Source organism: Malaya genurostris, chromosome 2, assembly GCF_030247185.1.
Source record: "Malaya genurostris strain Urasoe2022 chromosome 2, Malgen_1.1, whole genome shotgun sequence".
NCBI lineage: Eukaryota > Metazoa > Arthropoda > Insecta > Diptera > Culicidae > Malaya > Malaya genurostris.
The window spans coordinates 119760189-119785712 of record NC_080571.1 but is presented as its reverse complement, the minus strand read 5'-3'; the positions used below and the strand labels follow the sequence as shown (position 1 = coordinate 119785712).

The 25524-nt window shown below is 38.4% G+C and overlaps 1 protein-coding gene across 3 annotated transcripts in view; it reads right to left on the bottom strand.

The window, feature by feature from the left end:
* Window positions 1-25524, bottom strand: part of LOC131432228 (protein slit) — a 445785-nt gene that overhangs the window by 276188 nt on the left and 144073 nt on the right. For all 3 annotated transcript variants that reach the window (XM_058598368.1, XM_058598369.1, XM_058598370.1), the window contains exon 2: window positions 22730-23772. In XM_058598368.1, the coding sequence (XP_058454351.1) occupies window positions 22730-22965 (236 nt within the window). In that variant the 5' untranslated portion in view covers window positions 22966-23772. The remainder of the gene's footprint in view (window positions 1-22729; window positions 23773-25524) is intronic.

The following is a 25524-nucleotide window of genomic DNA, read 5'->3' as shown; positions in this document are numbered from 1 at the left end:
CTCTGGTACATCAAACTTAGACTTGCGAATGATTATTACTGGCCCAGAAAGCGGTGAATAACTTTGAATAAAATTTTCGGGTGCGGGTTATCGCAGTGATGTTTTGGTTTCCATTCCAGTTTGGTACCTTAAAAATAAATTTATACTCTTCTGGAGAAAACCGATTGATAATTTGAGATTTTCAACGAGTTCGCAACATTGACGAGATATCGGTAATGGACATGTTTACTGTCCCTTAGACCATTTTTAAGGCAACTTGTTTTTTATTCGTATACTCAGACGATCTATAAAAGTTCCTATCACACAATGCATCTGCAATTACTAGCTTTTCAGTGATTTGTCTACTCTGGATTTTGATTGTAAGTACACAAGGGCAATTTCTTGTTTCTACAACAGAAACATTTGACAGATGTGAACAATACACTATCGAATTTTCAGGTTTCTCTCTCACACAGTTCAAAAGTTTCAGAGGAGTTTCGATTGTCTTTAATACTAGCTATGCAGATCAATTACTTGCATTTCCGTCAATTTCGCGTCGTATTGAACCGTTCACATTTCTTGGTTGGATACGCCTGATAGATCAAAACTTCCTGTTCTCAATCGTAATATCCATCACCAACCAACCATCAAGTCAAACCTAATGTCCGTTGTCACGGCAAATCGCAGTATCTCATTCATTTTAACTGCCAACGTCGTCTGTTTTGTCATTATTGCCGCACTCAGCAAAACCACATATTTGCATCCGACCAGATTCGCACGCACACACACACGTACCGACACGTTAAATCCTACATTACATTGAACAGTTCGAATCTGTCCGCGAAGGCCTCCTCACTCAATCCCTTCGTGCAATCGAAAATTGACTGAACGCTTCGATATCTCCCCGAGGAAAACATGTTCTCTCACCTCCCTCTTGGTCCCGTTACCCGTTCCCCATACGTTTAATGTTGAAACGGTTACTCGATGCCGCTGCCGGTACAGGACGTGACTTTTGAAATCTTGATTAACGCGCAAGAATTGAATGGGGTATGCACTGAAAAAATGTGCTTCATCTCTTTGGATCTTTTTTTTCTCTCTCTCTCGCTCTCGCTCTCTCTCTGACGAAGAGCATCGTCGGTCGTGCTCCAATAGACCTTTGACGTTATTGCAGCTATACCTCGCTCGACAGCGATATGCTGGAAAGTCGTCCTCGTCTTCGTCGCATTGCACTCTCAGTTGCACTCAAACCAGAAGTGTAGGATATTTATGGCTTTAGACTGATTTTAATTAAATCGTTTTCCTATCGATTCCAAGGCAAAAGAAAGAAGAATCCCATCGATGATTGCTGAGCTAGGAGAAAAAAAGTATATGCTTCGAACTGCTGGACCCGATCGACCCCCACCGGAACGTCTTGGTCTTGTCTTGGTGAGATGGAAAACCAGCATCATTTCCGTTTAATTGAGATTATCGAGATGATTTAATATCTAATTTATTTCAACGAGATGGGTATGTACTGTGAGAAAAAAAAACGAACGAGCATTCCGCACCGCTTGAGGATTCCCGTGCTGTCCGTGGCACTGCACGGTCCTGAAGGGGCAAATAACTGGTACGGGTTGGATAATACGAAGTCATTCCGCTTACCTACACATATTTCTGCTTGGTACTTCGGTTGCACCGCCGAAGCTGGTCGAATTGCAGCAGCCAATTTTCCATAAGCTGTATGCGCTTCGGTGCGTTTCAATAATCTTAATTGATGGTAATTTGTTTGATGATATCTTTTTGCGATTTCTCACTTCTAACTTGTTTCGCGAGTACGATTTTATGAGTATGTTTTCTGTTCAAATGGACCGACTTTTCCACACTGGGCATGAGCCCAAGATCAGCGTCATCGATTTCGATACTTACCGGAGGAATGTACGGTGGACGGCATGCTTGGCCTAGGTCTCTAGATTGTCTAATTAGTAAATGAGTAACGATGTGGGATTTTAGCCGCCAGTTGTAGAACAGGTGTTTCATTGGAATGTTTGTCTTCGAATATGACTTGTGAGCACAGCGAGTTAATCTCAGCAGAACAGCCAGTGCCTGTTTCTCGAACCAGAATCTATGACCATTAGCAAATTGCAATACCCACACAAATGGACCCTGCACGAGCATAGAATTCTCGCTGGTAAATGCATTTTTATTTTTATATCGCTGTAAATTGGCTGCAAATCGATTGCAATGTATCTGCTGTGATGGTTTTGTGTGAATCGTTCATCAATTCATAATGGTCAGCAATTTGTCGTGTAGCTTATGCGCCCTAGTTTTAGAACTGGTCTCCTGCTTCTCGTAGCGATTTGGTGACTTTGATACCTTGAATGACCTATACCCTGATGCTTTCTTCACTTTTTGAACGCGAGAATACAACGTTTTGATCCTTTTAGCCACATCTGGGTTGGGAATTTTTGTGTTTTGGTTAATTAGCCTAAACACTTTATTCTGCGGAGGTTCGATGTTGTCTTCCCTGCTCACCACCAGATCTTGGTTTTCGATCGAGATCTACAACTAATCCCGGAAGCGTTTAAAATAATTTTGCTATGCCTTGAGGCGAGTAATTTTGCTATGCCTTGAGGCACCATAACATAACTTTTGAAAAATTAGAAGCGTTAGAGAAAAAAGGCGGGTGGGTAATGTCAGAGACATAACCGGATTGTCGTCAACACGAATAACAATGGCTCACTGAAACTCAAACTGTGTCCTTATAAAGCACGTGTATGAAACAGATATAATAATGATAAGTTTAATGTCAAATATGATAACACACAACGAAAATATACTAGAAATAGCTCTTTATTACAACGCATGCGCCATCCAATATAATACACATTTAAAATATAGTTGTTTTACAAAGCAGTGTAAATATTCTTTGAAGAATATTATTCCGTGTATCTAGAACCTAGAATCGTGACCTCCACCATTAATATAATTTCGTTAAAGCTTCAATTACTGCATTTTTATTGTAATCGCTATCGGTCGTTCCTTGTGACGTTGTAAGGTGATTGATGTGGACGTTATATTGTTGCTTTAGTGAAATCAAATTTCCCCTCTTTATATGGCACCAGGTTTCGTCAGTCTTAATTTTCAAAATATACAGATTTTTATTTTTGCCTGTCTCATATAGAAAGGCTAGGCAATCGCTGCGTAAACCGACTTTACAACCGAGACCCGGAGGGCCGAGTTTCATATACCATTCGACTCAGTTCGTCGAGATCGCAAAATGTGTGTGTGTTTGTATGTATGTATGTATGTGACAAATAATGTCAGTCAATTTTCTCAGAGATGGCTGAACCGATTTTCACAAACTTAGAATTAAATGAAAGGTCCCATACAAAGTTCCTGACGTTCCATGTGGATCTGACTTCCGGTTCCGGAGTTACAGGGTGATATGCACCAAAAAAAGTAAAAATACAGTCACACACGTTTCTCAGAGATGGCTGAACCGATTTTCACAAACTTAGATTCAAATGAAAGGTGACCTCATACAATTTTCTTGAATTTCATTTGGATTCGACTTCCAGTTCCGGAATTACAAGGAAATATGTACAAATTTATAAAAAAATGCGCCCTCGATTTTCTCGGAAATTTTTCAACCGATTTTCACAAACTAAAAGGTAAAGAAAAGGTCTTCAAATCCTTTAAAAAACCCCAGAGAAGTTAATCCAGATCCAACTTCCGGTTCCGGTATTACAGTGCGATTAGTGAAAACTGACTGGTAAATTCATCTAGTTGGCAGATCTTGTTAGTTATTGAATATATAAACCTACTTTGAGATTACTAGTTCTCGATTTCCGCTTCCGAAAGCACCGATAATAGTGGAGAAAATCTTCAAAAACAGAACTCACTTCGATTTTTCAGCAACGGTTAAGCCGATTCACGAATCATGTTTCAAATTAAAGCTCTCATTGTCTTTAAATATACTGTGCAATTTAATCAAGATCCGACTTCCGGTTCAGAAATTATAGGGCGATGAGTGTCAAAACATTCAAATCGACATTCAAAATGACGATGCAAAACTGGTACGCGTCGATACGTGCGGCTTTACTCCGTTTGCAGCGTGCTTTGTTCAATTTCGTATATCGTGAAGGGCTGCCACTATAAAATGTATATTTTTCAGGTGAAAATAATGTAAATTATTGATTCTTTTATTCAATTTGTACCTACTTGATAGTGTTATGACAAGATCATGATAACGATGCTCTTCTATAAAAGTGCACTCATTTCCATTCTCATATCGAAAGTTTATGCAATCACTTAAAAAATTGACTAGTGAAAATAGGCCCAGAGGGGTAAGTGCTCTATATCATTCGACACAATTCATCGAGCTGAGCGATGTTTGTGTCCATGCGTGTATGTGTTTGAGTATGTGTCAAATAAAGTCACTCATAAAGTAAAAAATCTCGTAGTCTCATAGGTTACTATTGAATTTCACACCGTCATTTAGAGCGACGATACAAAAAAAGGTAAAACTCTTATAGATTTGTATTAAAACTGATTCAATTTGTAGGCTAAGTTGCCGGTTCCAGAAATACCGGAAATAGTGGCCAAAAAGCTTAAAACAAGACTCACTCACTTTTCTCATAAATCATTTGATCGATTTCCACAAACAGGCTCAAATAAAAGTTTCTATAGTCTCATAGGTTGCTGTTTAATTTCAGTGTGTTCAATCACTTAGTGCGACGATGCAAAAAAGTTTTTTTTTTATTAATTTGACATAAGTGTTCACAAATTGAAAAGGTTATGTTAGATAATACCCAAAGAAAATTTCTTTACAGAATCTTCTAGTGATATTTTTGAAAACTAGCTGGATTAAAAAAGGCTTTTATACTTGACATCCCTGTCCCGGTTCAAAGATTTTATCGTTGGTATGAAACAACACCCATACTAGTATAGAGATGTGTTCTACATCTATACTTTATTTTTGCATTGCATGCAAACGTTGCCCGTCGTATTTGAATATATTAGCGACGGCGCAAATTCGCAAACTCACATTCTGAAGAACGCGATGCTTTTGGTAAGAAAGGGAGAGAATTCAAATAATTCTTTATGATAATTTGTGGGACTGAAAAGTGCTTGGAATTGCCATGACCTATGGAATCTGCATTTAGACAAAACTGAGATGGCATTGAAATATTTCATTTTTGTTGCAATACATGTTTATGCTTAAAAATTTCGAATTTCTTTATAGTTAGATTACTGAGCTTTTAAAATTGTTACTGAAGACCTAATTTGATACTCATTGATACCAAACATTTCAGAAAACTTTCAGAGTGGAAGCATGTATCGAAAAAGTGAAATGAATAAAAATCATTACGTACTTCTGATTTCGAGCTTAATTTGAAGACAAGTACTAAAGAGAATTTTCATATATCAGGAAATATTTCTTCTTTAGAGATAGGGGTTTTAAGTGAGTGTAAATGTCTTGTTATGAAAATTATAGTCATTCAAGAATTCTGGTATAAGGAAAAAATAATTTCGTTCACGGTCTATCTTGGCATGTGAAATATATCTCTCTAGAGAAGAATTGCCGAATAAGTAACAATTTCCAATACTGTTATTTCCAGTAAGACCGTCTGAGTTCATTTGGGAAGGAAAGTTGTTACTTTACATTTTTGTTATCACAAATCACGTCTTTACCTCCTATCTGATAAATACATCTCAATCTACAGTAACACAATTCCATGTAGCCATGCTTTGTTCAATGCTTCTAACAACATCATATCGGAACAGTTGTTGTGTTTCTTACTTACTGTCTTCAACGCCACATGCAATATGTTGTGCTTGCATGCTATAGCTCGAAATTTAAGTATTTATGATGATTTTTCACGAAATGCGGTTGACGAACGTTGTTCAAGAACTTGGTCATAAACAACATCATCAGGCAATGGCCTAATATAAAACCTGGTTTAATCCACTAAGTGGCGTAATGATGCCTTTCTCACACTACCTATATTTCCATAAATATCCCTGAAGAATACTTTCGAAAAAGTGTATTCGAAGCTTTAATAAGAATCAGCAATTCAAAGTAGTAATCTAGAATAATTTGATTTGTGCATTTTTCGAGCGCAAAAAAGCCGGCATTTGGCTGTATCGCGTTCTAGAAAAATGTTCTGAGCAGTGTTTAATATCGTAGAGAATTCCACAATTTGGCCCATCTGAATGCCAGAATTTATTCCCGTACAGCGTTTATATAGATTCTTGCGATGAAATATGCAAGCCCGAAATTAACTAATCGTCATCAAAATTCTGTATGTTGCTATTTATGTGGCCGTTTAGTACCGCCAATTAGCGAAAAAGCTACAAAGGAAATCACGTAAAAAGAGAGCTCTTAACCAAAATGCTGCTGGTCGTTTGCATTGGAGAAAAAGATAACGATAGGGAACATTATACAAAATCAACCGTTCTGATGACTCCAAATATTATCAAAGTGACGAATGAACTATTAAGATTACTTCTTTGCAAATCGAAGATAGAAATCATCAGGTTTGTGCAAATCTAGAATAATTTGATTTTGCTCTGCGAAATTCGCACCAAACGAGCGGAAATAAAACTGGCATTTGGCGGCTTCGCGTTCGAGAAAATGTTCGAAAAGTGTTTAATATCGCAGAGAATTCTACAATTTGCCCTTTCAAAAGCCAAAAATGAATCCGATATATCAGGTGTACAACTTTGCTGCCGCCGTTTTTTTCCAAAATTAAAAGCTTTATTGCGAAAAAGTGCTTACAGATGTATTATTCAAAGTATTGTCCGTCGCTAACGACAACTTTCTCCCATCTTTCCGGCAATTTTCGAATCCCGGCTCGAAAAAAGGAGTCCTATTTTGACGCTATCCATGAAGCAATCCATTTTTCCAACTCTTCGAAGGATTGAAAATGTTGATCTGCCAGGCCGTGTGCCATCGAACGGAATAGGTGAAAGTCAGAAGGGACGACATCTGGGGAATACGGCGTGTGGGGCAAAGCTTCCCATTTCAGCGTTTCCAGGTACTTTTTGGCCACTTTTGCGACCTGAGGCCGAGCATTGTCGTGTTGGAGGATGACTTTGTCTTGATATTGTTTCTTTCACTCAATTATTGAGATGTACGCAATATTAAAAAATATGTGAACGATTGTACGACTTGTGTTAAGATTATATTTATGTAATAATTTCTTCTAGGGCTAGGTTCAAACTTACAAATTACTTTGACTGGCGCCCTTCTTCCTGGCATACAAACAATCATTCGTAACAAAATAGTTCTAGTTCTAGTTTCCAGGATTCCAAAGCCACCAACAGTCCTTTTCAGGACCCTAAAAGTAACGTTAAAACTGTCACTCTAATTCTTAGAATAAACACGTAATCTTCCGAAAGCGAATTATCCTTTTCGGGACTACAAAATCCTACACGATCAAACGGTATCAAATCAGTTAATATCTATACACATCTCGAATTCAGTCCTACGTCAATCTCGCGGCTATGTCTCTGACATTTCCTAATCCAAGTTTGTATTGCAACAACATTTGTTTGATTTTCCGTAACAATCTGCTTCTGGTAGGAAAGGGTAGACTATCAATACAACCTCCGTAGGGTCTATCGCTGACGATATTCAGCCAGCGACTGGCACCAGTTGAGAAGATGATAAGGGATTAATAATACACTTTTAAAACTTTTTTTAATAATCTTTTAGTAATATTCATGATTAGTATGAAAAATGTATCTTTGAACCACTAGGTGGATTGAAGCAGGTTTTTTTTTGGTTTTGTAATCGCGAGATTACCAATTCGTGCTCGATACGAAAAACAATTTTACGCGCTTTGGTGCAAATCCCACTCCGTTCATCCCAAGCATTAAAATAAAGCACTTCCTATCTTGGTGCCGAGCTTCGAAATAAATCAACTCGAACAACTCTTTCATGCGGTTGATTCCACATCCTTGCCCTCGAACTTGAGGAGTATAAGAATGCTCATTGAAAAGTTGTCGTCTTCCGGTCTTTGGTCGGTGCTGAAATAGAATTCAACAGTTGTAGGAGTGGGAAAAGACTGTGCCTTGTGCTCGTTCGCCAGGCGAGTGGATCTTTCCAGCATCCGATGCAATGTAGAAGGACAGTACAGTTGGTGTGAAGCCTTGTGGCTTGTATATTCGGTATTAGCCATAAAATTTTGGAACTGGAATGCATTATGCACTTTGTGAGCGTTCGTTATCAATGTAGAATCGAGTATAAAATGATACATTTGATCATAAATTTTCTGATAGTTTCGAATTTATAAATCCCTTCGAAGAAGTTGCAGCCAAAATTGAAGCATTAGGAAATAGCTCCGTAGAATTTATGTTTTATTTCACTCGGATTCCAGTTCATTAATACCAAAGTACCAGCCGATTATCAGGCTTAAATATTTAACAAAACCACTCACCTAGCCACCTAGCCACCATTCCGCTACTTGGTTCCACGTGGAAACCAAACCGCCCGACGGTAATAATAGGTTGTACCGGTGTTGCGATAACACAGAATTATGGTTTTTGACAGGACACACTCTCGGTTGCTGGATTCCTCCTCCTTTACCGGTCTTCTAGTCAACCGGAGCATATTTGTGCAAACCAACGAGGTAGCCGTTGTGATATTAGAAGGTATTTTGCACGGAAGCACACTCTCGGCACTCTGTTCGCTACCGGAATGCCGGTATTTGCTCTCACGTGTCATGCCAGGATCTAGATGAGAAACCAATCCACAGCATCCAGAGCAGTGACGATGATGGCACTGCGGTATGGAACAAGTAGTTATTATAGTGGAGATTCTCCAAACTATGCGGTTTGGTAGAATGGACGAGAATTTGAAGTAGAAATTCCAAGGATGGAACAAGGATTGAATTCCATGCACACTTGGCCGCCCAAGCACATATTATACACTGGACGGGAAGAGGTCTTAATGCGGTTTAATCGTGCCTTTGATCTGTTAACCAACCTTCGCCAGCAAACGAGTGGATATGTTTGAATAACTTGGAAATTCTGGTGATTATTAATCACGAACTGGGCAAACAGTACCACGAATCATGTTTCAAGTATTTACCTAGACAGTGATTGATGACGGAGCGACGGACACATTGGACTTGTTGTAAATCAGTAAGTAACAGTAATTTTTTATGGTATCGATCTTTCCTCCGATCAGGGAAATGGTATCAATCAATCTTTGGCAGCTTAAAGATCATTTGATATCCGGCAAGTGAGCGTCATTTAATTCATAGTGAATGATATTTTTTATTACATTCTATAAAACAACTTTATGATGCTAAACTGGACTTTTCATTGATTGAGCCATGTGTCAGTGTCTGGAAAAATTTTCTATAGATTTGGTCTGCGATAGTGGTCTGAGTCAACGTAAGAGTCTTTTTCACAGGATCCCCTCAACTTTTGCAGCGAAATCTTATTTAGGATAATTTGTCAAACAATCCTAATTGTTTATCGAAAATAATCGCAAATCGCTCGGAATGGAACAGCAAACTGTTTCGAATGTCATTAGCACGTTCCTACAAACCAGCGGTGGAAATAAGCTCATTTTGCGCACGAATATGTGAATCAAGAATTCCGATTGTGAATCATAAAATCGAACACCGTGAATTAAAAAATTGAGTTACAAACTACAATTACGATTATTTTTTAAATTGTAGGAACTCTATATTACACAGAGTAGCAGCAGGTCTTATGCATAAGCACTGTTTTTATTACGCTACAATCATGCGCGGGCGAAAAGCTTTAACTGCTCTCACAAAAACTCGTTCGCGCATGTATGTACAATGCTTCGAATGTTCTCAGCGCATTTAGCAAAGAACGAGGTTTGAGTGCTCCAGGTGCATGAGAATAGGCGTCGCAATCTGTGCTAATGAACTTTTCGTTAAGTCCCCGATCACAATATAACATTTATACAATTTTATAAGAATATTAAATCCTACATTTTTGGCAGTTGGGTTTTCCGAGATTTGTTTAATTACTTTTCTTAGCGTACGGCACAATTATTCTAAAGCTTTTTTATCTGCTTCTTGAAAATCGATCTTGTTCAACACCACCTTAAAGTTTATTTAAAATGGTTTGTGTGGTCGTACATAAAAACCATTCAAGTATAATCTAGAATTACTATAGTAATCACGTTAGTAATTTTAATTATATTAAACTACTTTTTAAAAATGATCATATTGATAATTGGAGTAATTTTTTAATGAATTTTGATTCCGAAAAATATTTTAATAGACATTTTTTATCGAACTTAATTACTCAAGATGAAAATATCTGATTTCTACACAATTAGATTAAAATGAATCATCAATATACAGTTCAGTTCGTGCTCGCATCTCACCCGACGTAGTCGAAAACCGTTTACGGTCGAAACAACAGAAACAAAGACAATACGCCAGTGAACAATAGAGTGTACGGAATGGTCAAATACGGTTTAACAAAGCCTGAAACTTGGCCTGCGAGACCGAATTCAATTTGTATAGATTTCAAGCGTTGCAAAGTTAGACCAGCAGCAAATGAAATTGAAATCTTACTTAAAGAACGAATGCATCTAGACGCTAATAATGTAAGTGAGATTCAATTCAACAAGGCGTCTAACTGTGTGTACATTATGTTTAAACGTGAAAGCGATGCACTTGTATTCGCTTCGGTTAAAAACGAGGTGCACAGCGTTGAGTGTGACAACATTAAATACAAAATCCCTGTGCACATGGTGGACAATGCCATAGAAGTATGCGTGCATGACCTCCCCCCGCAGAAAACCGATCAGTACGTTCGGGAGAATATGTTGCAGCCCGGTGAAATCCTTTCCATCGAAAGGGAAGTATGGCGGAATTTTTTTCCCGACATTCGGAATGGCGTGCGAGTTGTGCGTATGCAACTACGTAAGGCAATTCCATCTTACATCATTTGTGATCAAGGTGGGACACGTCCGTGTAAAACGTTGATTACCTATGAAAATCAGCTGGTTACATGTCAGTTTTGTGAACAACCTGCTCACTACGGTAAACCTTGCACTGAAACTGCGAAAAAGACATCTTCAACCAAAGGCAAGGTCAACCGTTCAACAACGAAAACTAGTGAGCGCAGTACTCATATTTTACCATCAAACCAACCAGCAACTGCAACCAATGTACAACAAGGCGCATCTAAAGCAACTAGCAACGAGCTCAAGACTACGACCAACAAGGAAAACGAAACGAAGACGGACACCAACAACAATACAACCGATGAGGCAATGGATGACGAGACGAGCCACGAACAAAGTGCCCCTCAACACTCGCAGGAGGGAAATGGAAGCTCTTCTCCTCCTAGAAAAAGAGTGACAACGAGATCCACTTCAAAAAATTTATTATTTAAAAAATCGGTTAATTCGGCCACGTAAAGCTTGTACGTAAATAGGCCTGAATAAAAATATCTTTAAAAAAAATCAATATACAGTATTCAAAAGCTTTAAGATCTCAAACAACTTGTAGATTAAATAGTGGGTTGCTAGCGCACCCGTTTAATTAATACAACAAACGACTTTAAATCTGTTAAATAAAATAGACAACTTGGGAACGGGTATGGCGTGATAGTATAGTCGATGCCTTCCACGCAGCCCACCTGGGTTCGATTCCCAACCCCGCACATAGAGTCAGAAAGTTTTTCTGGCCCGAAAAGACGAATGATCTTAAGGTTAAAATCTCTATAATTGGAACAAAAAAAAACTAGACAACATTCAATACGTGGAATGAATCCCGGAGCCGAGGGAAACACGTAGAAAGTCTGCGTGCAAAAATCAACACATTTGCACTGAAAGTGCTAAGATTTTATCCGGTTATTCAAAGTTTTTTGCTCGGTTCTTGCATTAAAAATATCTTTAAACGTTTTCTGCTCAGGTTTTTCGGTTATTCAAAACTACTCAAAGGGGCTGTCAATGATAAGTTGCAATTATCAGCCGTTATAACGCTCAATCATTTTTTGAAATCTGCTATGTTTCAAACTCAGCTCACAGCGATTTTTTGATAAAAAGCTTTGGAAATTAATGTTTCATTTACGTCTTTTCAAGTTAACTTGAATATGTGTATTAGGCCGCAGAAAATTTTTTTGTTCTTGTCGCTCATTTGAATCTAAAATTTTTGCGGTCTATAACTCCAAAATCGATCGAACTGGTATCGATCGATTCCCACGAACTTAGATTCAAAACATATCTATTATGAATTGAATTTACCATTATATCACCGGAACCGTAAGTAAAAGCCATTTGAACTAAAAACCTGTTTAATAAACTAATAGTAGCTTCTAAACGAGCCAATCTTCGAGAAAATTGAGCGGTTAAAAAATTTCTTTAAAATGTGCACACACATCCACGTAACACTATGGGTCTCAGGGGATCCGTTCGAAAGTCGTTTTTTTTCAGAAATTCGATTAACTCCCTATAAAGAAATTCAAAAAGATCGATTGAGAATTTTTTAGCAATAATGATATTGGCTGATTGTCGGAAAATGAGAAAGTTAGCCAAAATTCCAAATTTATTGAATCTTACTTCAACCGTCAACACTTGGGAATGATGGATTCAACGTTTCAAAAGAGATGGTTTTATTTTTAATAACAAACAGCGCGAAAATCATCAACAAATGTTGAATGTCCCTTGACAAGACATTTTCTATTACGTGGAAGCCAGTGTCAAATTCAAAAGATTGGTAATTGGGTTCCACATAGTCTGAATGAACGACAGAAGGAAAAACGAAATAACAGTACGAAATGTTCGTTATACACCACGAAAGATGAGATTTTATTGTATCGAATTGCAACTGACACAAAAAAAAACGGTTATATTAAAAGAATCTGAAACGTCAGAACAACCATCACCTTCTTGTAGAACAGGAAGGAAGCAAAATGTCTTAAGCGCTATCTTGTTCTGTCACGCACTGCAGAGTGACTAATGAGGAAGACCCAATCGTTTTGAGAAAAAGACATTGATATGTGTGTGTGTGTGGTGGAATCAGTAGGAATTATTTAGTGTGCTACGAGATCTGGCAATATTATCGTCAGTTACCACCAAAAAATGATTGATTTAAAATACGCAGTCTTCGAAAAAACAATCAGAAAGAACTCGAAGATACGGAAAAGTCATTCTGCAGAATTACAACGCTCTTCCACATTCAGCCAAAGTTGTCCAAGAAACAGTATCCACGCTTGATTGGGAATTTCTACCGCAACCGCCACATTCACCAGATCGGGTACCTTCTACACGGACAAAAATCCATTCCTGGTACCATGATTAAAAATCATGATATCACGAAACATGTCAATCATGCCTTATTATTCATGATTTCATGAGCAATGTTTTCGATATCACGAAAAATAACTCATCTTCCATGAAAATTTTCATGATATCGGTCATTTTGCTCGTGAAATTTCATGAGAAGACATGTTTCATGATTTCATTATTTTTAATCATTGTTCATTATTTTTAATCATTGTATCCGTATAGTTATCATTTCTTTTCCACGACGAGACACGCACTGACTAAGCAATTTTTCTAAATTTTCGAGAATGTACGAAAATGTCTCGATGAATAAATGTCAATTGCAGGTAAAGATTTCTTTCGAGATAGTATCCATCGATTGCCAAAGGGATGGACAAATATTTCGCCATCGTTCTCAAATACTCGTTTATTTTTGATGAAGAAAACCTGGTAAATTCCAATTTACCAATTTAACAGCTTGCAATTCTAAATCGAATCCGATTGGAATTTCATAGCAACAAAAGGATACATAGGGCAGTTCAATCAATTACGAACATTATGTCTATAATCGGTAACAGAGATATTCGGTATAACCGTAAAGAATGGGTTCGATCTTCTACTAAAAATTTCTGCCCACTAGAAAATATGTGTGCAGCAAAAATAGCTTTGAAACAAGTGATACTCTACGAACGCATCAAATTGTTGCTCGCGCATAACGAAAATCCAAACTTCTCGCACGACAAGTTGATGAAATTATTTATTGTAGCCAAACCAAACATCACTTACAAAATGAAAGAGTTCGGAGAACGTTTATCTTTTATTGTTTTAACTCATCGCATAAATAAGTCTGATAAGTTCATGTAATTCTATACCTTTTAGACATTGTCGAAGCCTTTATATATTTTGTTAAGGTAGATGCTTTAGTGAATCAAGATCGATAGTTTATTCGAAAAAGGCACGGATCGCGATGTCCGTAACCTGTGTGCCTATCCCGAAGTAACAATTTAAGAACCAGTAAAATTTTCTCACATCATCCACCGGACAAGGTCTTCGGAAACAGCCGAATAGCTAGCTAGAGGTAATAAGGCACTCACGGTCACGATCAATCGTAATCAAAGGCCTGAGCTTTTGCCAATTATACTGCCTTGAGCGTAGAAAATAAACAAACCTCTTGGAATCATTTGGCAAGCATTTTTTTTTTCTTTCTACTTTATGAAATTGCACCTCGACAGACACATAATTGCAAGACAAACAAAAACTGTACTGGGCCCAGCCATCGTGCAAAATTATATTATTAACGTATCATTATAGTTTCAATCGTGTGAGTTATTTCGACATTTCGTTCCGACACGCCAATCCGACCGGTGAAACCAGGCTGGCTAAAAGTGCCAAATCACGTTGGCATAGTTCAGCATTTTCACGTGAGCAAATCAAACTTGTTTTGTACAACGGAAAATCTGCACCTTCACCCTGTTTTCTCAGCCCAACCAACGCGCCATCCAACACGATAGTTAGGATATCACAAGTGGCATTTCATGATCGCGGACCACCCAAATAATTTATTAACAACTATTTCTTGACTACCTTGGCTCATAAGTATGACGGACCAAGTCAGGCCAGGCCAGTCCAGGTATGCAAATCGATAACTTAATAACGATAACAGGAAAGGGGAAGAAAACAATTTATTGTCTAAATAGGTTGCGTGTGAATTTCGCCCTTGTTTGGCTTGGGACGGCGTTCGTGCTGCTTGAGAAATGATTCTCGGTTAAAAACCCTTTTTTCTGAAGTCCCGCCAATTATGTGTGCATTGGCTTTCGTGATATAGTTGTCTGCGATTATCGGGACGGTTCGATTCGACAGCACATCGTAACAAGGTGCAGACAATCAACTGAAATAAATGTAGGAACTGTATTGCTAATAATGAAGGCGTTTGTACTCTAGAAACGGAACAAGGGATATTGATAATCGACGGAGGACGGATAATGTATGTTTAACTAAGTGATACATTTTTCGAACAAGAAGGGAACTGGAAGACTAATTATGTTGTTATTACCATCATGTTTTTACACAGTTAACATTTGTCATGCACACGGAAAATGTTGTTGTTGTGATTGGAAAGGTTTGATTAACAAGTATCGAAGAAGTTTATTTTTCGCAACGAACTTTTTTACGGAACGAGAGCTGATTGACTAGATATAAACGTGCTTAGTGCTAAAATATTCGGGACATTCTCAGTGACAAGTATTTCATCCAATCATACGAAAAACATTCAAAACATATAATATTTTAGAAACTATTTATTTTCTGGCAACACATCCAGATTGTTAAAAAAACTCATAAACTCGTCGTGTTGATCGGTGTAAATCTGAAAATATTCTGTTCAATGATTGGAAAAATGTTCAGAGATTGATTAAATCTATTCAAAAAAGATATGAGATATAACAATTATTTTGTTTCAATTAATAGATTAAAGTTTGAGAGCTATTGATTGTACAATTTTTCCAGAACACTACTTGTATAGCTCTTTCGGGTGTTGTTTTGATTCAGTTGTCGATTTGTCTATCTGTGCGTACAGTGCACAATGTCCGCAATGATTGTTACCTCATCCAGCAGTGAAATTCGTGCTGTAATAAATGTGTATTATTTTTGTGTGCGAAAGGATCTTCAGCTGCTGAAATTCATCGGGAATTCTGCCTAGTTCAAACCTACTGCCTAGCTCAAAGCGGAGGAACCGTTAGACATTGGTGTCGGAATTCCAAAAACCAAAAAACAAAAAGAAGTGGAAAACAAGCCGCGTCAGTCAAACCAGTACTTCACAGTCCGTGCTGGCAGTGATGGCACTTCACTAGAGTGATACACCGGTGCGTAAGTTTTATGCCTGCACTGAGGATACAGCCGACGACCACCGCACAGAAAGGAAATCACACTAGTGCTTAGTATCGAATAGAGGTCGAGTAAGAATTTTTTCAAACCAGAATCCAACCCGTATCCGATCGAAAATAAAAAGTATTACCCGTACCCGACTCAAGATTAATTTATCTTCAAAACCCGAGCCCGACCCGAACCCGATAAAAAATGAAAATCTTAACCAAGCCCGAAAAAGTCCTTGAGCTCGAAAAAAAAATCGAAACTAAAAAATTTTTTAACTAACTAAACCCGACCCGTATCCGTTGAAAATAAAAAAATCGGCACTCGTCGGGTTCGGGTTTCGGGTACAGATGCCCGAAACCCGACCATCTTTAGTGTCGAATTTTGGGAATGCATTTTCGGCTACAGTAGTCGGCACGAGATAATCATAGCCAGATAACCAGTAAGCACTAATAGTTGCAGTAAAATAGCCACCAAAATTTCTTATAGCTCTATATTTGCAAACTGAAAGCTAAACTATTTTAAACCAAACGAAATTCAACTTTCAGAATACACAACTGTCATAAAAAAAACATTATCACACAGCACACATCATCACAGTGGTATATTTTGCCAAAGTTGGCCCTAATCAAGCAAGTGACTTTGAGCGCTCTCAAGAGAACTCACTCACACTTTCAAACTTCGTTATATAATCTCATCGCATTCAGTCGATAACGAGAGTCAAGCGCATTTTATACTTGATTAGACTGCTTCGAGAAAATGATTTGCACAGTCCGTTTCCCGCAGTACACACATACCAATTAGTCCAGTATATGAAAACCAGTGATGCCGTGTATGCAGATTTATCTCTGAATTTACAGATTTCTGATTTTGATATTTATGGACCCGCAGATTTGTAATGATTTTACTTATTGCCAAATGTTAAATGGACATTTTTGAATTTTACATTTTTCGAGCATTTGACTTTCATTTTTGCTCGCGAAAAAATGATAATTTTTCCACTAAAATTGAAAACGAAAACTTTTCCTACAACTGAAAAAGTAACAATAAATAAACAGCATGAATTTTTGAAGGCCGCTCAACCATAACAAATCTTCTAGAATTTATCACTTTCACTCTGAATGCCATGGATTCCGGCTACTACGTAGAAACTCTAGTAAAGCTTCCGACCGAATTGACATACCATTACTATTATACAAAATGCAGAAATATGGCATAGAACACAATCTACTAAAATGGCTCGAATCATATTCAACGAAACGTGTACAAGTAGTTCGCTTTCATAACATTCTGTCTGAACCAATCAATGTAACATCTGGCATACCTCATGGTTCTCATTTAGAACCTCTTCTTTTAATACTGCATGTAAACGACATTCCCTTCATACTCAAATATCTAAAAGTGCTTGTATATGCTGACGACATGAATCTCTCAATGAAAAACAGAAACATCAACGACGCCCCCCAGAACTAAATCAATCTATTACATGATTGGTGCAGAAAAAGTCTACTCAAGCTCAATGTAAGAAAATGTAACACAATAACATTCTGTAGGGAAAATGAAACTCTATCTGTAGACATAGGGTAAGGTGTTCGGTTGCCGGCACCCCACCGTAACTTTTGACCGAAAGCGTCATTCCGATAAATGTCATGTGGGTGTAATAGCAGCACGTTTTTTTTGTGTCGAATACCAAAGCAAACAGAAGCTTGTACTTTTTGTTGCGCTCAAAACAAATTTTAATTGCGTGAAAATCAACTGAAATGTTTTTTCTGACATTTTTTTATTAGTGTTATGAATTGAAGAGCATCAATCGAAAAGGTGAGTGGATTGAATATTTATGAGGTGAAATGGATTTATTTCGAGACTTAATACCGGATGCCATCAACATTTTCGCAATCAAAGTTTTTGTTTCTCATTTTCTGTAGAATATCAAATTTCTTAGTTAGCCTTTTTTTTCGTCTGAAGACTGTTTACAATCTTCGATTGTTTGCAGACATTCGTTAGAATTTACAGACTTTCGAAAATTGGCGCAATCTTTCTGTTTTTACTAGCTAAACTTATTGTGTTAACTGGCATCTCTGGTGATACGCAGCACGTGGACAAATTGACAGCTTCAATACACCCGTCGTATAAGTGAAAACTTAAAACAAATCGTCAAAGTCAAGGGAAATAAACTTTAATGCACTGAATAATGCCATTAAACGTTGCTTAGTCGATAAGAAGCCAATAAATTCGACTGCAGTAAAGTATTCAATGCCGCGAAGCCGGTGGGAGGCCGGCCAAATGAACACCAAAGGCACCACCATCCCAATCATCGACCAAGAGAGTCAAGGCGAAGTCACCATCAGACTTTGAAAGATTTTGTCCGAAACGCCTCCGAAAAGAATAAATTTCGTTTTTTCTTTGAAAAATTGCAGTCTTTACTTATATTGTTCCATTTTTAGCGTAATTTCTTGAGGTGCCGGTAACCGGATACCTTTTTTGAAATGGCCAAAATTTTATCGTTACTAGTTTCTTAATCAGTTGTTAGCTAGGGACTTTAGTTTTCCATTAATGTATATATATCCGCATATTGTGCACTTAGTCCGAAGTTATAAGGTTTAAATAAAAGAGTACCGGTAACCGAACACTCCGCCCTACATCTAGGAAACCAACATGTAGAAAATTGTAAAACAAAACGAGATTTAGGTGTAGTCTTAAACTCCAAGTTCACTTTTGTGGAACCCTAGAAAGCACTAATCAATTAAGCAAATAAAGACTGTCCCAGAAAGTATGGAACTGCCATTTCGCAATGGTTCAGAATCTGTCAATTTTTATGGCTGCGTCCTGTTGTTAACACTCTTCTCTAACCACTTGTGCAGTTGTTTATTCGTTTTCATTAGTTTGTTTTGAAATGCGTGGACTTTCAGCAGAACAACGTCGAAAAATTGTGTACAAATGGTGCACAGAACGCGGACTGTCACTGAGAAAGATAGCAAAAATGGAAGGAGTAAGTGAAAAAGCCGTGCGAAATGCAATCAGGAAGCTCGGTAAGGACTAATACCTTTGAGGATAAACCGAAAACGAAGTCGAAAAAAAGGTCCTGCTAACCCTCATTTGGATAAACGTATACTGAAGGCGTTCGAGCAAAAGTAGGAGGTTTCAGTTCGGGATGTGGCCAAAAAAGTGGGCACTTCGAAGTCAAATGTTCTTCGTACTAAAGAACGTTTGAATCTTCGAACCTATAAAAAGCAGAAACAACCAAAACATAGTCCGAAACAAGAAGCATCGATCAGGCCGAGGGTTCGAAAGCTGTACAATACGATTCTTGCTGGAAATTTGAACTGCATAATCATGGACGACGAAACCTACGTGAAACTCGATTACAAATCCTTGCCGGGACCACAATATTATTGCGAGAAGGGCAAATGTTATACCAGTCCGAGGCATCGCTTGAAGTCGAAAAATTTGGTAAGAAAGCTATGGTCTGGCAAGCAATTTGTAGCTGCGGTAAGATTTCGAAACCCTTCATCGCCACTGCTTCAATAAACAGAGAAATATACATCAAGTAATGTTCAAAAATACGACTTCTACCCATGATTCGAAGCCACAAGGATCATGTTGTCTTCTGGCTAGATCTTGCTTATTGCCACTACTCGAAATCAACGGTAGAATGGTATACTACCAAAAATGTCACTTTCGTCCCAAAAGACATGAATCCACCAAATTGCCCACAACTTCGAACAATTGAGGAATTTTGTGCATTAACGACGGTACAGCTTAGGAAACATGTCTCGGCAGCCGAAACCATTCAACAGTTCGAAAAAGATTGGAAAAAAGTGTCAAAACTTGTCGCCAAAAAGTCTGTACGGAATTTAATGACGAACGTTGGCAAAAAGGTGTGCCAGCTAGTCTACAATGGCTAAGTAGCAAATGTTGAGAATAATATTCTGTTGTTGAAGTCTAATATTATCAGTATATCGAATAAAATTTGAATATCTAACACTTGTGAATTATTTACAGCGGAATCAAAGTGCGTCCATACTTTCTGGGACAGTCTTTAATATGGAATTCATATAATATTGTTAACGAGCTAATTGAATCGCACTTCTGGACTGGACTTAAACTGAACAGCATTTCCTCTGCCATCATGTAGAGCACGCTGTATGCTTTTAAACACACTTAAAGAACGTCGTAATTTTTCAATGCTTTATTTTATTAACGACATTATTTTGTCAATTATGAACACGAAAATTATTTTTAGAAAGTCACAAAAAAACAATTTGTGTCCAGTCAATCGATTAATGCCTTGCTAAAGCGTGATTTTCCAAGAGGTATAGAATTTGATTTTCAAAAAACAAACACAAAAAATTTGAGAAAACTGATGGAATCATTATTGGAATTGATAGAACGATCAATATAATTTAATGTTTGAAAATGATTTTATGCAATTGTTAGCCGCGTCTCCGCTTTAGATGGCCCATGCGCAAGGACTAATTCTGGAACACTCTCTCCAACATATCGGCCGGTATTTCACAAATAAAGGCTTCCAGTGCGTCAATCGTTGCTGGTTTTTGCTTGTAGACATGAGCCTTAACATGGCTCCACAAGGAATAGTCCAGATGCGTTAAATCACACAATCTAGGCGACCACTTGACGGGCCCAAAACGTGAAATAAACTGTTCACCGAAGGCGGCTGTCAATTTGGTCATTGCTTCGCGTATCGTGTGGGATGTGGCACCGCCTTGTTAAAAACCACATGTCAAGCATGTCCAATTCTTCCATTTTACGATACGATAGCGCTCGCCAGTGAGTTTTTTGGGATTGTATTGCAAATGCGTTTCGTCGCTGAACGCAATTTTTTGATAAAAAAGTGGATTTTCCTCCAACTTTTCCAGCGTCCATGCAGCAAATGTTAGACGTTGTAAGTCGATTCATGATTAAATTATAGACCAAACTAAACAAGTTTGACAAGGATACCAGACATGATTGACTCGTGATCTGTTAAAAACAGTGTTGCCATGAAGATACCAGCAAAAATCAATCACCCCTTATAATCAATTCTGTAATCATCTTGACCTGTCAAAAAATCAAATTCAAACCCAACTTTATCGTAGAAATTATGCGTAATATAAGTGTAATGTAAGCCTTTAACACTAAATCTCTTCACACATTCCAGGCCATGTAAGATGAATATTGAGGACTAAATCTTTCACACACCCCAGACCACACGCACTTAACCAAAACCCGTAAAAGCACACTTTCACGAAAACCAAAAAACCTACATAAAATAAAAACATTACCTACATGAAGGCAACTAAAATATCAACCCTTGCTCGTTCTGGTGACCCAGAGAAAGAAACACCGTGGTCATAAAATTCGACTACAGAAACAAGGAAGCATCAAGTTTCAAATCGTCATGTCATCGAAAAAAGCAGAACACACAAAACATATAACAGACTGTGTCACTTCCCACTTCTTCACGTCCCTCATGTCCCACAATTGAATACCAGCCAGCACGACCTAGAATAACAGTAACTCAGGAACACACACTAACTCAAACCGACATTCACGAGAATAACCCAACATGCTATCGCCCTCTCCTCTCCGCATCATACCCGCTCACACTCATCAAGAAGCTTTACTCACTCTCTTACCCACAAAATATACAATGGCCGACACGATACAACGAGTCCCATTGGTTAAACCCGATTCACACTGCGCGTTCTAACTCCTCCTCCCGGATTCTCAGTAATCCCAATTGTAAAAACTAATTAGCTAGGCTAGGAGAGAATAGATTATATAAGTTAACGAACTGATAAAAATAAAGCAATCTTAATCTCAACCTTAATCAATTCTCATAAGTACACATTGTAAATTATTTGTATGTAGTCTACATTTCCTGTGAAATAAATAAATGAATGAATAGATACGATGAGACCGGATGTTCTCTCCATGATCCAAAAACATTACAATCTAGCACTTGATTGGTCGGATTTCGCATCAGTGCATTATGTAAATGACACAGTAGGCTGGTTAAAAACCAACGGAATCGAATTCGTATTCAAAGAGATGAATCCTTCTAACTATTCCTAGATCAGACCAACTGAATCCCATACAAAGGTATATTTTCGAACAAATGTAGAGACAGCGGATTTCAATATAACTTATGAAAAAAAAACTGTAAAAAAGTATCCGAAAGCGTTGGCAAACAGTCTGTACTGAAGCTAGTAAGTAGCATAAGATCAAAATCAAGTAGCATAAGATTAGAGGAAATGTCACGTCGAACTGTAGTAGAGTATAACAGAAATTGCTCGTGCTGTTTGTTTCATATCCTGCTCAGACTGACTGGGACACCCTACACTTCAGTTATGGCAAAGCGATCACAATGAAATTGCACAAAGCAAAATATTCTAAAACTATGCTGATACAAACTTATACTGTTGTTTTATTGCTATAGAACAATTTTGTACATATATCTAACAAAAAAAACCGTTTTTTCGATCATGTCCCAGATCAAACGCATCCAACTTTGCGGATGAACGAACAGAACTAATCAACGGGCACTGCACGCTCAACCGACTGTCCATCCCGAGCTATCACGACGCAACCCAGGCTGTGTTATGCAAAATACAATCAATAGTAATTACTTACAGTCTATCGGTATCCAGCGGAATCTTCCTCGGCACCTGCGTGAGTCCACGATGCGAACAATCAACTGTCTGGCCGGTGCAGGAGCATAGCCTGGGGCACCGCATCATCTCCCCGTTCTGCCCATAGTGTCCTCCGCCGTACGGTTCGCACAAGGAATGGCCGGCCAAGCTCAGCAAAACTACCGCTAGAACTAACATTTTGAACGGCGGTATGGACCAATACCTGGCACTGCCCATTTTGGCACTCCGCACATTAAATTTCTACCCCTTTTGTAATGGTTATTATTTTATTCAATAATCAAATCTTCCCGATATGATTTCATTTAATTGCGCACATACACAGAACAATAATACAAAAAGGAGCACCAAATTTTCACACTGTTAGCTTATTAGCTATTATTTGTTTGGATTTCCCACCCAGGAGCGGCATCATGTTTCGTCTGGCCGTTCTGATCGCCGCTATTAAATGCCGTACATTCTGCGCGACTTATTATGCACAATTCCACAATTTGGGCAAAAAGTCCTCTGCGCTGCTGCTGGTCTCCAGTAACCCGAAAAACTACTATCCACTAATTTAATTATAAATTTTAACACTCTCGCCGAAACTGCTGGCGGCACCAGGAAAATTCTGTATTCAATTAATTTTCATAACGCTGCTCTTGCGATACACTTTTCGTTTCGTCGCTACTCAGCACGTGTTTCGCATTTCGATGAGTCCGTTGCATGCAAAAAAATAAATAAAATAACGAACTTTCACAACATGCAAGCGCCACTGCCAGATACTGCACTGCGAATCGTGCACCAGAGATGTTCCAGGTTCATCTGCTAATACTGCTGGTTCTTTTCCGGTTATTGCCGTTTTCCACTCCAGTTCAGACAGGACCAGCCAGCCAGAGGTTAACTTTTAGTAATAATTAAAATTTTACTTCTGCATCAGTTCACCGAACCTCCAGGGACGACGAGTGAGTCTTATTTCCGAATCAAACTCTACGGTCGTCGGAAGGATGATGCCGTGGGATTCGGGTTTCTTCGGTAGGCACGAGTCTGGAAAACAGAGTAGAAAAGAGAACAATGTTAATCACATGCAAACGCTCCATCTGGTAGGCATTAAAAATAAGTCAACAGCTATACGCCAGACAAGTGGGATTAAATCGTTAAAATTTATATGATTTTGGACTGTTTTTTTAAGCGCTACTCCCTGTTTTCTCTCAGCCAACCATAAATCGGGAGTTATTAATTAGTGCAAAAACAGTAATCCTTCTTCCATGACAAAGTACTGCTATTCGGCGCCCCGGTGGTCACAGTTTGTTTTCCACCCCCGGTTCCGAGCGAGACTCACACGCTGCTAATGATGTCACAGGCAGTGGAAAATCGTTGATTTTTCCTACCTTGCCACATAGCCACAACGTTTTCGTTTCAATCTGGTGGGAGGATACGACAAAAAAAAAACCGCCCGCCGAGTTTTTTCACCTCACTGGAGAGGAATTAATTTTCATAAGTTTAATATTTTATCATCATTCCAGTGATCAGAACAATCACAACGAGAACGGGGGCACCGGTGGCCAACGAATTTGCAGTGTACTCTTTGGAGCTGAATAATTGACGGTTATGACACACAGCTGGTCGCGCCTCATTGAATGGTGGGAGTGAGTCACAGGCGCCGATGGTGAAAATGGTGATAAGCATGAATTTTGGGGGAAATAAAAGCGAAGGGAAAATCCTGGTCGGAATTCCGGAGCCGATGGGAAGCGAAAACCATTTCTCTTTTGTCCTCGCGGTATGCAATTTGATTTCCGTCGTACACACAGCATTTTGAATGAGGAAAAAAATGCCCATGGGACATTAATTTGAATTATATTTTAGATCGGTTGCGCAGCAAGCTGGAAATGATGAAAATGGTGATTCTTGGTATCACAATCATAGCTCATAACTCTCCGTCTCCGATAATTTGGCGACTCTAACATTTGGAACATTTTCCGACTTCGCTTACAGTACCAATTAGCGAATCAGCACTGTCCTTTGCAGTACCACGCAAACGGTTCGGAATAATTCCAATTCCAGGTATCTAAGCTTTAAGTGTTTCCTTTCGAAGAAATTTACTACCGAATCTCATCAAACGCTTGAAGATACTTTCGGTTCTTATGCTCATCTGAAGCAACCTGTAAGAAATGGTTCGAAAAACACCGAGTTTCTTGCATTAGCGAGCGAAAATGACACACAAACTCAGAAACGATTGGCTGAGGCTTCAAATTTGCCACGACCAGCAATTCCCGACTTCTTGAGCGCCATGGGATAAATGCATAAGATGGGAAAATGGGTACCACATTAAATGAACGAAAGACATCAAGAAAATCGTCGCACCATTTATGAAATGCCCCCGAAGTCACTTTAACTATCGAATTGTAACTGGCGATGGAAAATAGATATATTGTAAGAATCCTAAGCGCAAAAATCAACAAATATGCAGCAACATCGACTGCAAAAGCAGATCAATTCGAAAGAAAATAATGTTGTTCTTCTTCTTTTTCACTTCTGGTGGCGTCACCTCACTTGAGATGACGCCGATTGATGGCACAGCGATTTAGCTATATTGCCAGTTAGTTTTCGTTTATAGTCCAATTGACTTTCTTTTCACTGGACTACAAATGAAACCCTCGCTATGTGACAACGAGGAGTCACCGAAGTACAGATGAAAATCCTTTCTTTCTCGCGAAATACTCTAATTTTCACCGCACTAACACGATACGACGTGTTCACTCGTTGAGGGTTTCACCGGAAGTGGAAAATAATGTTTGG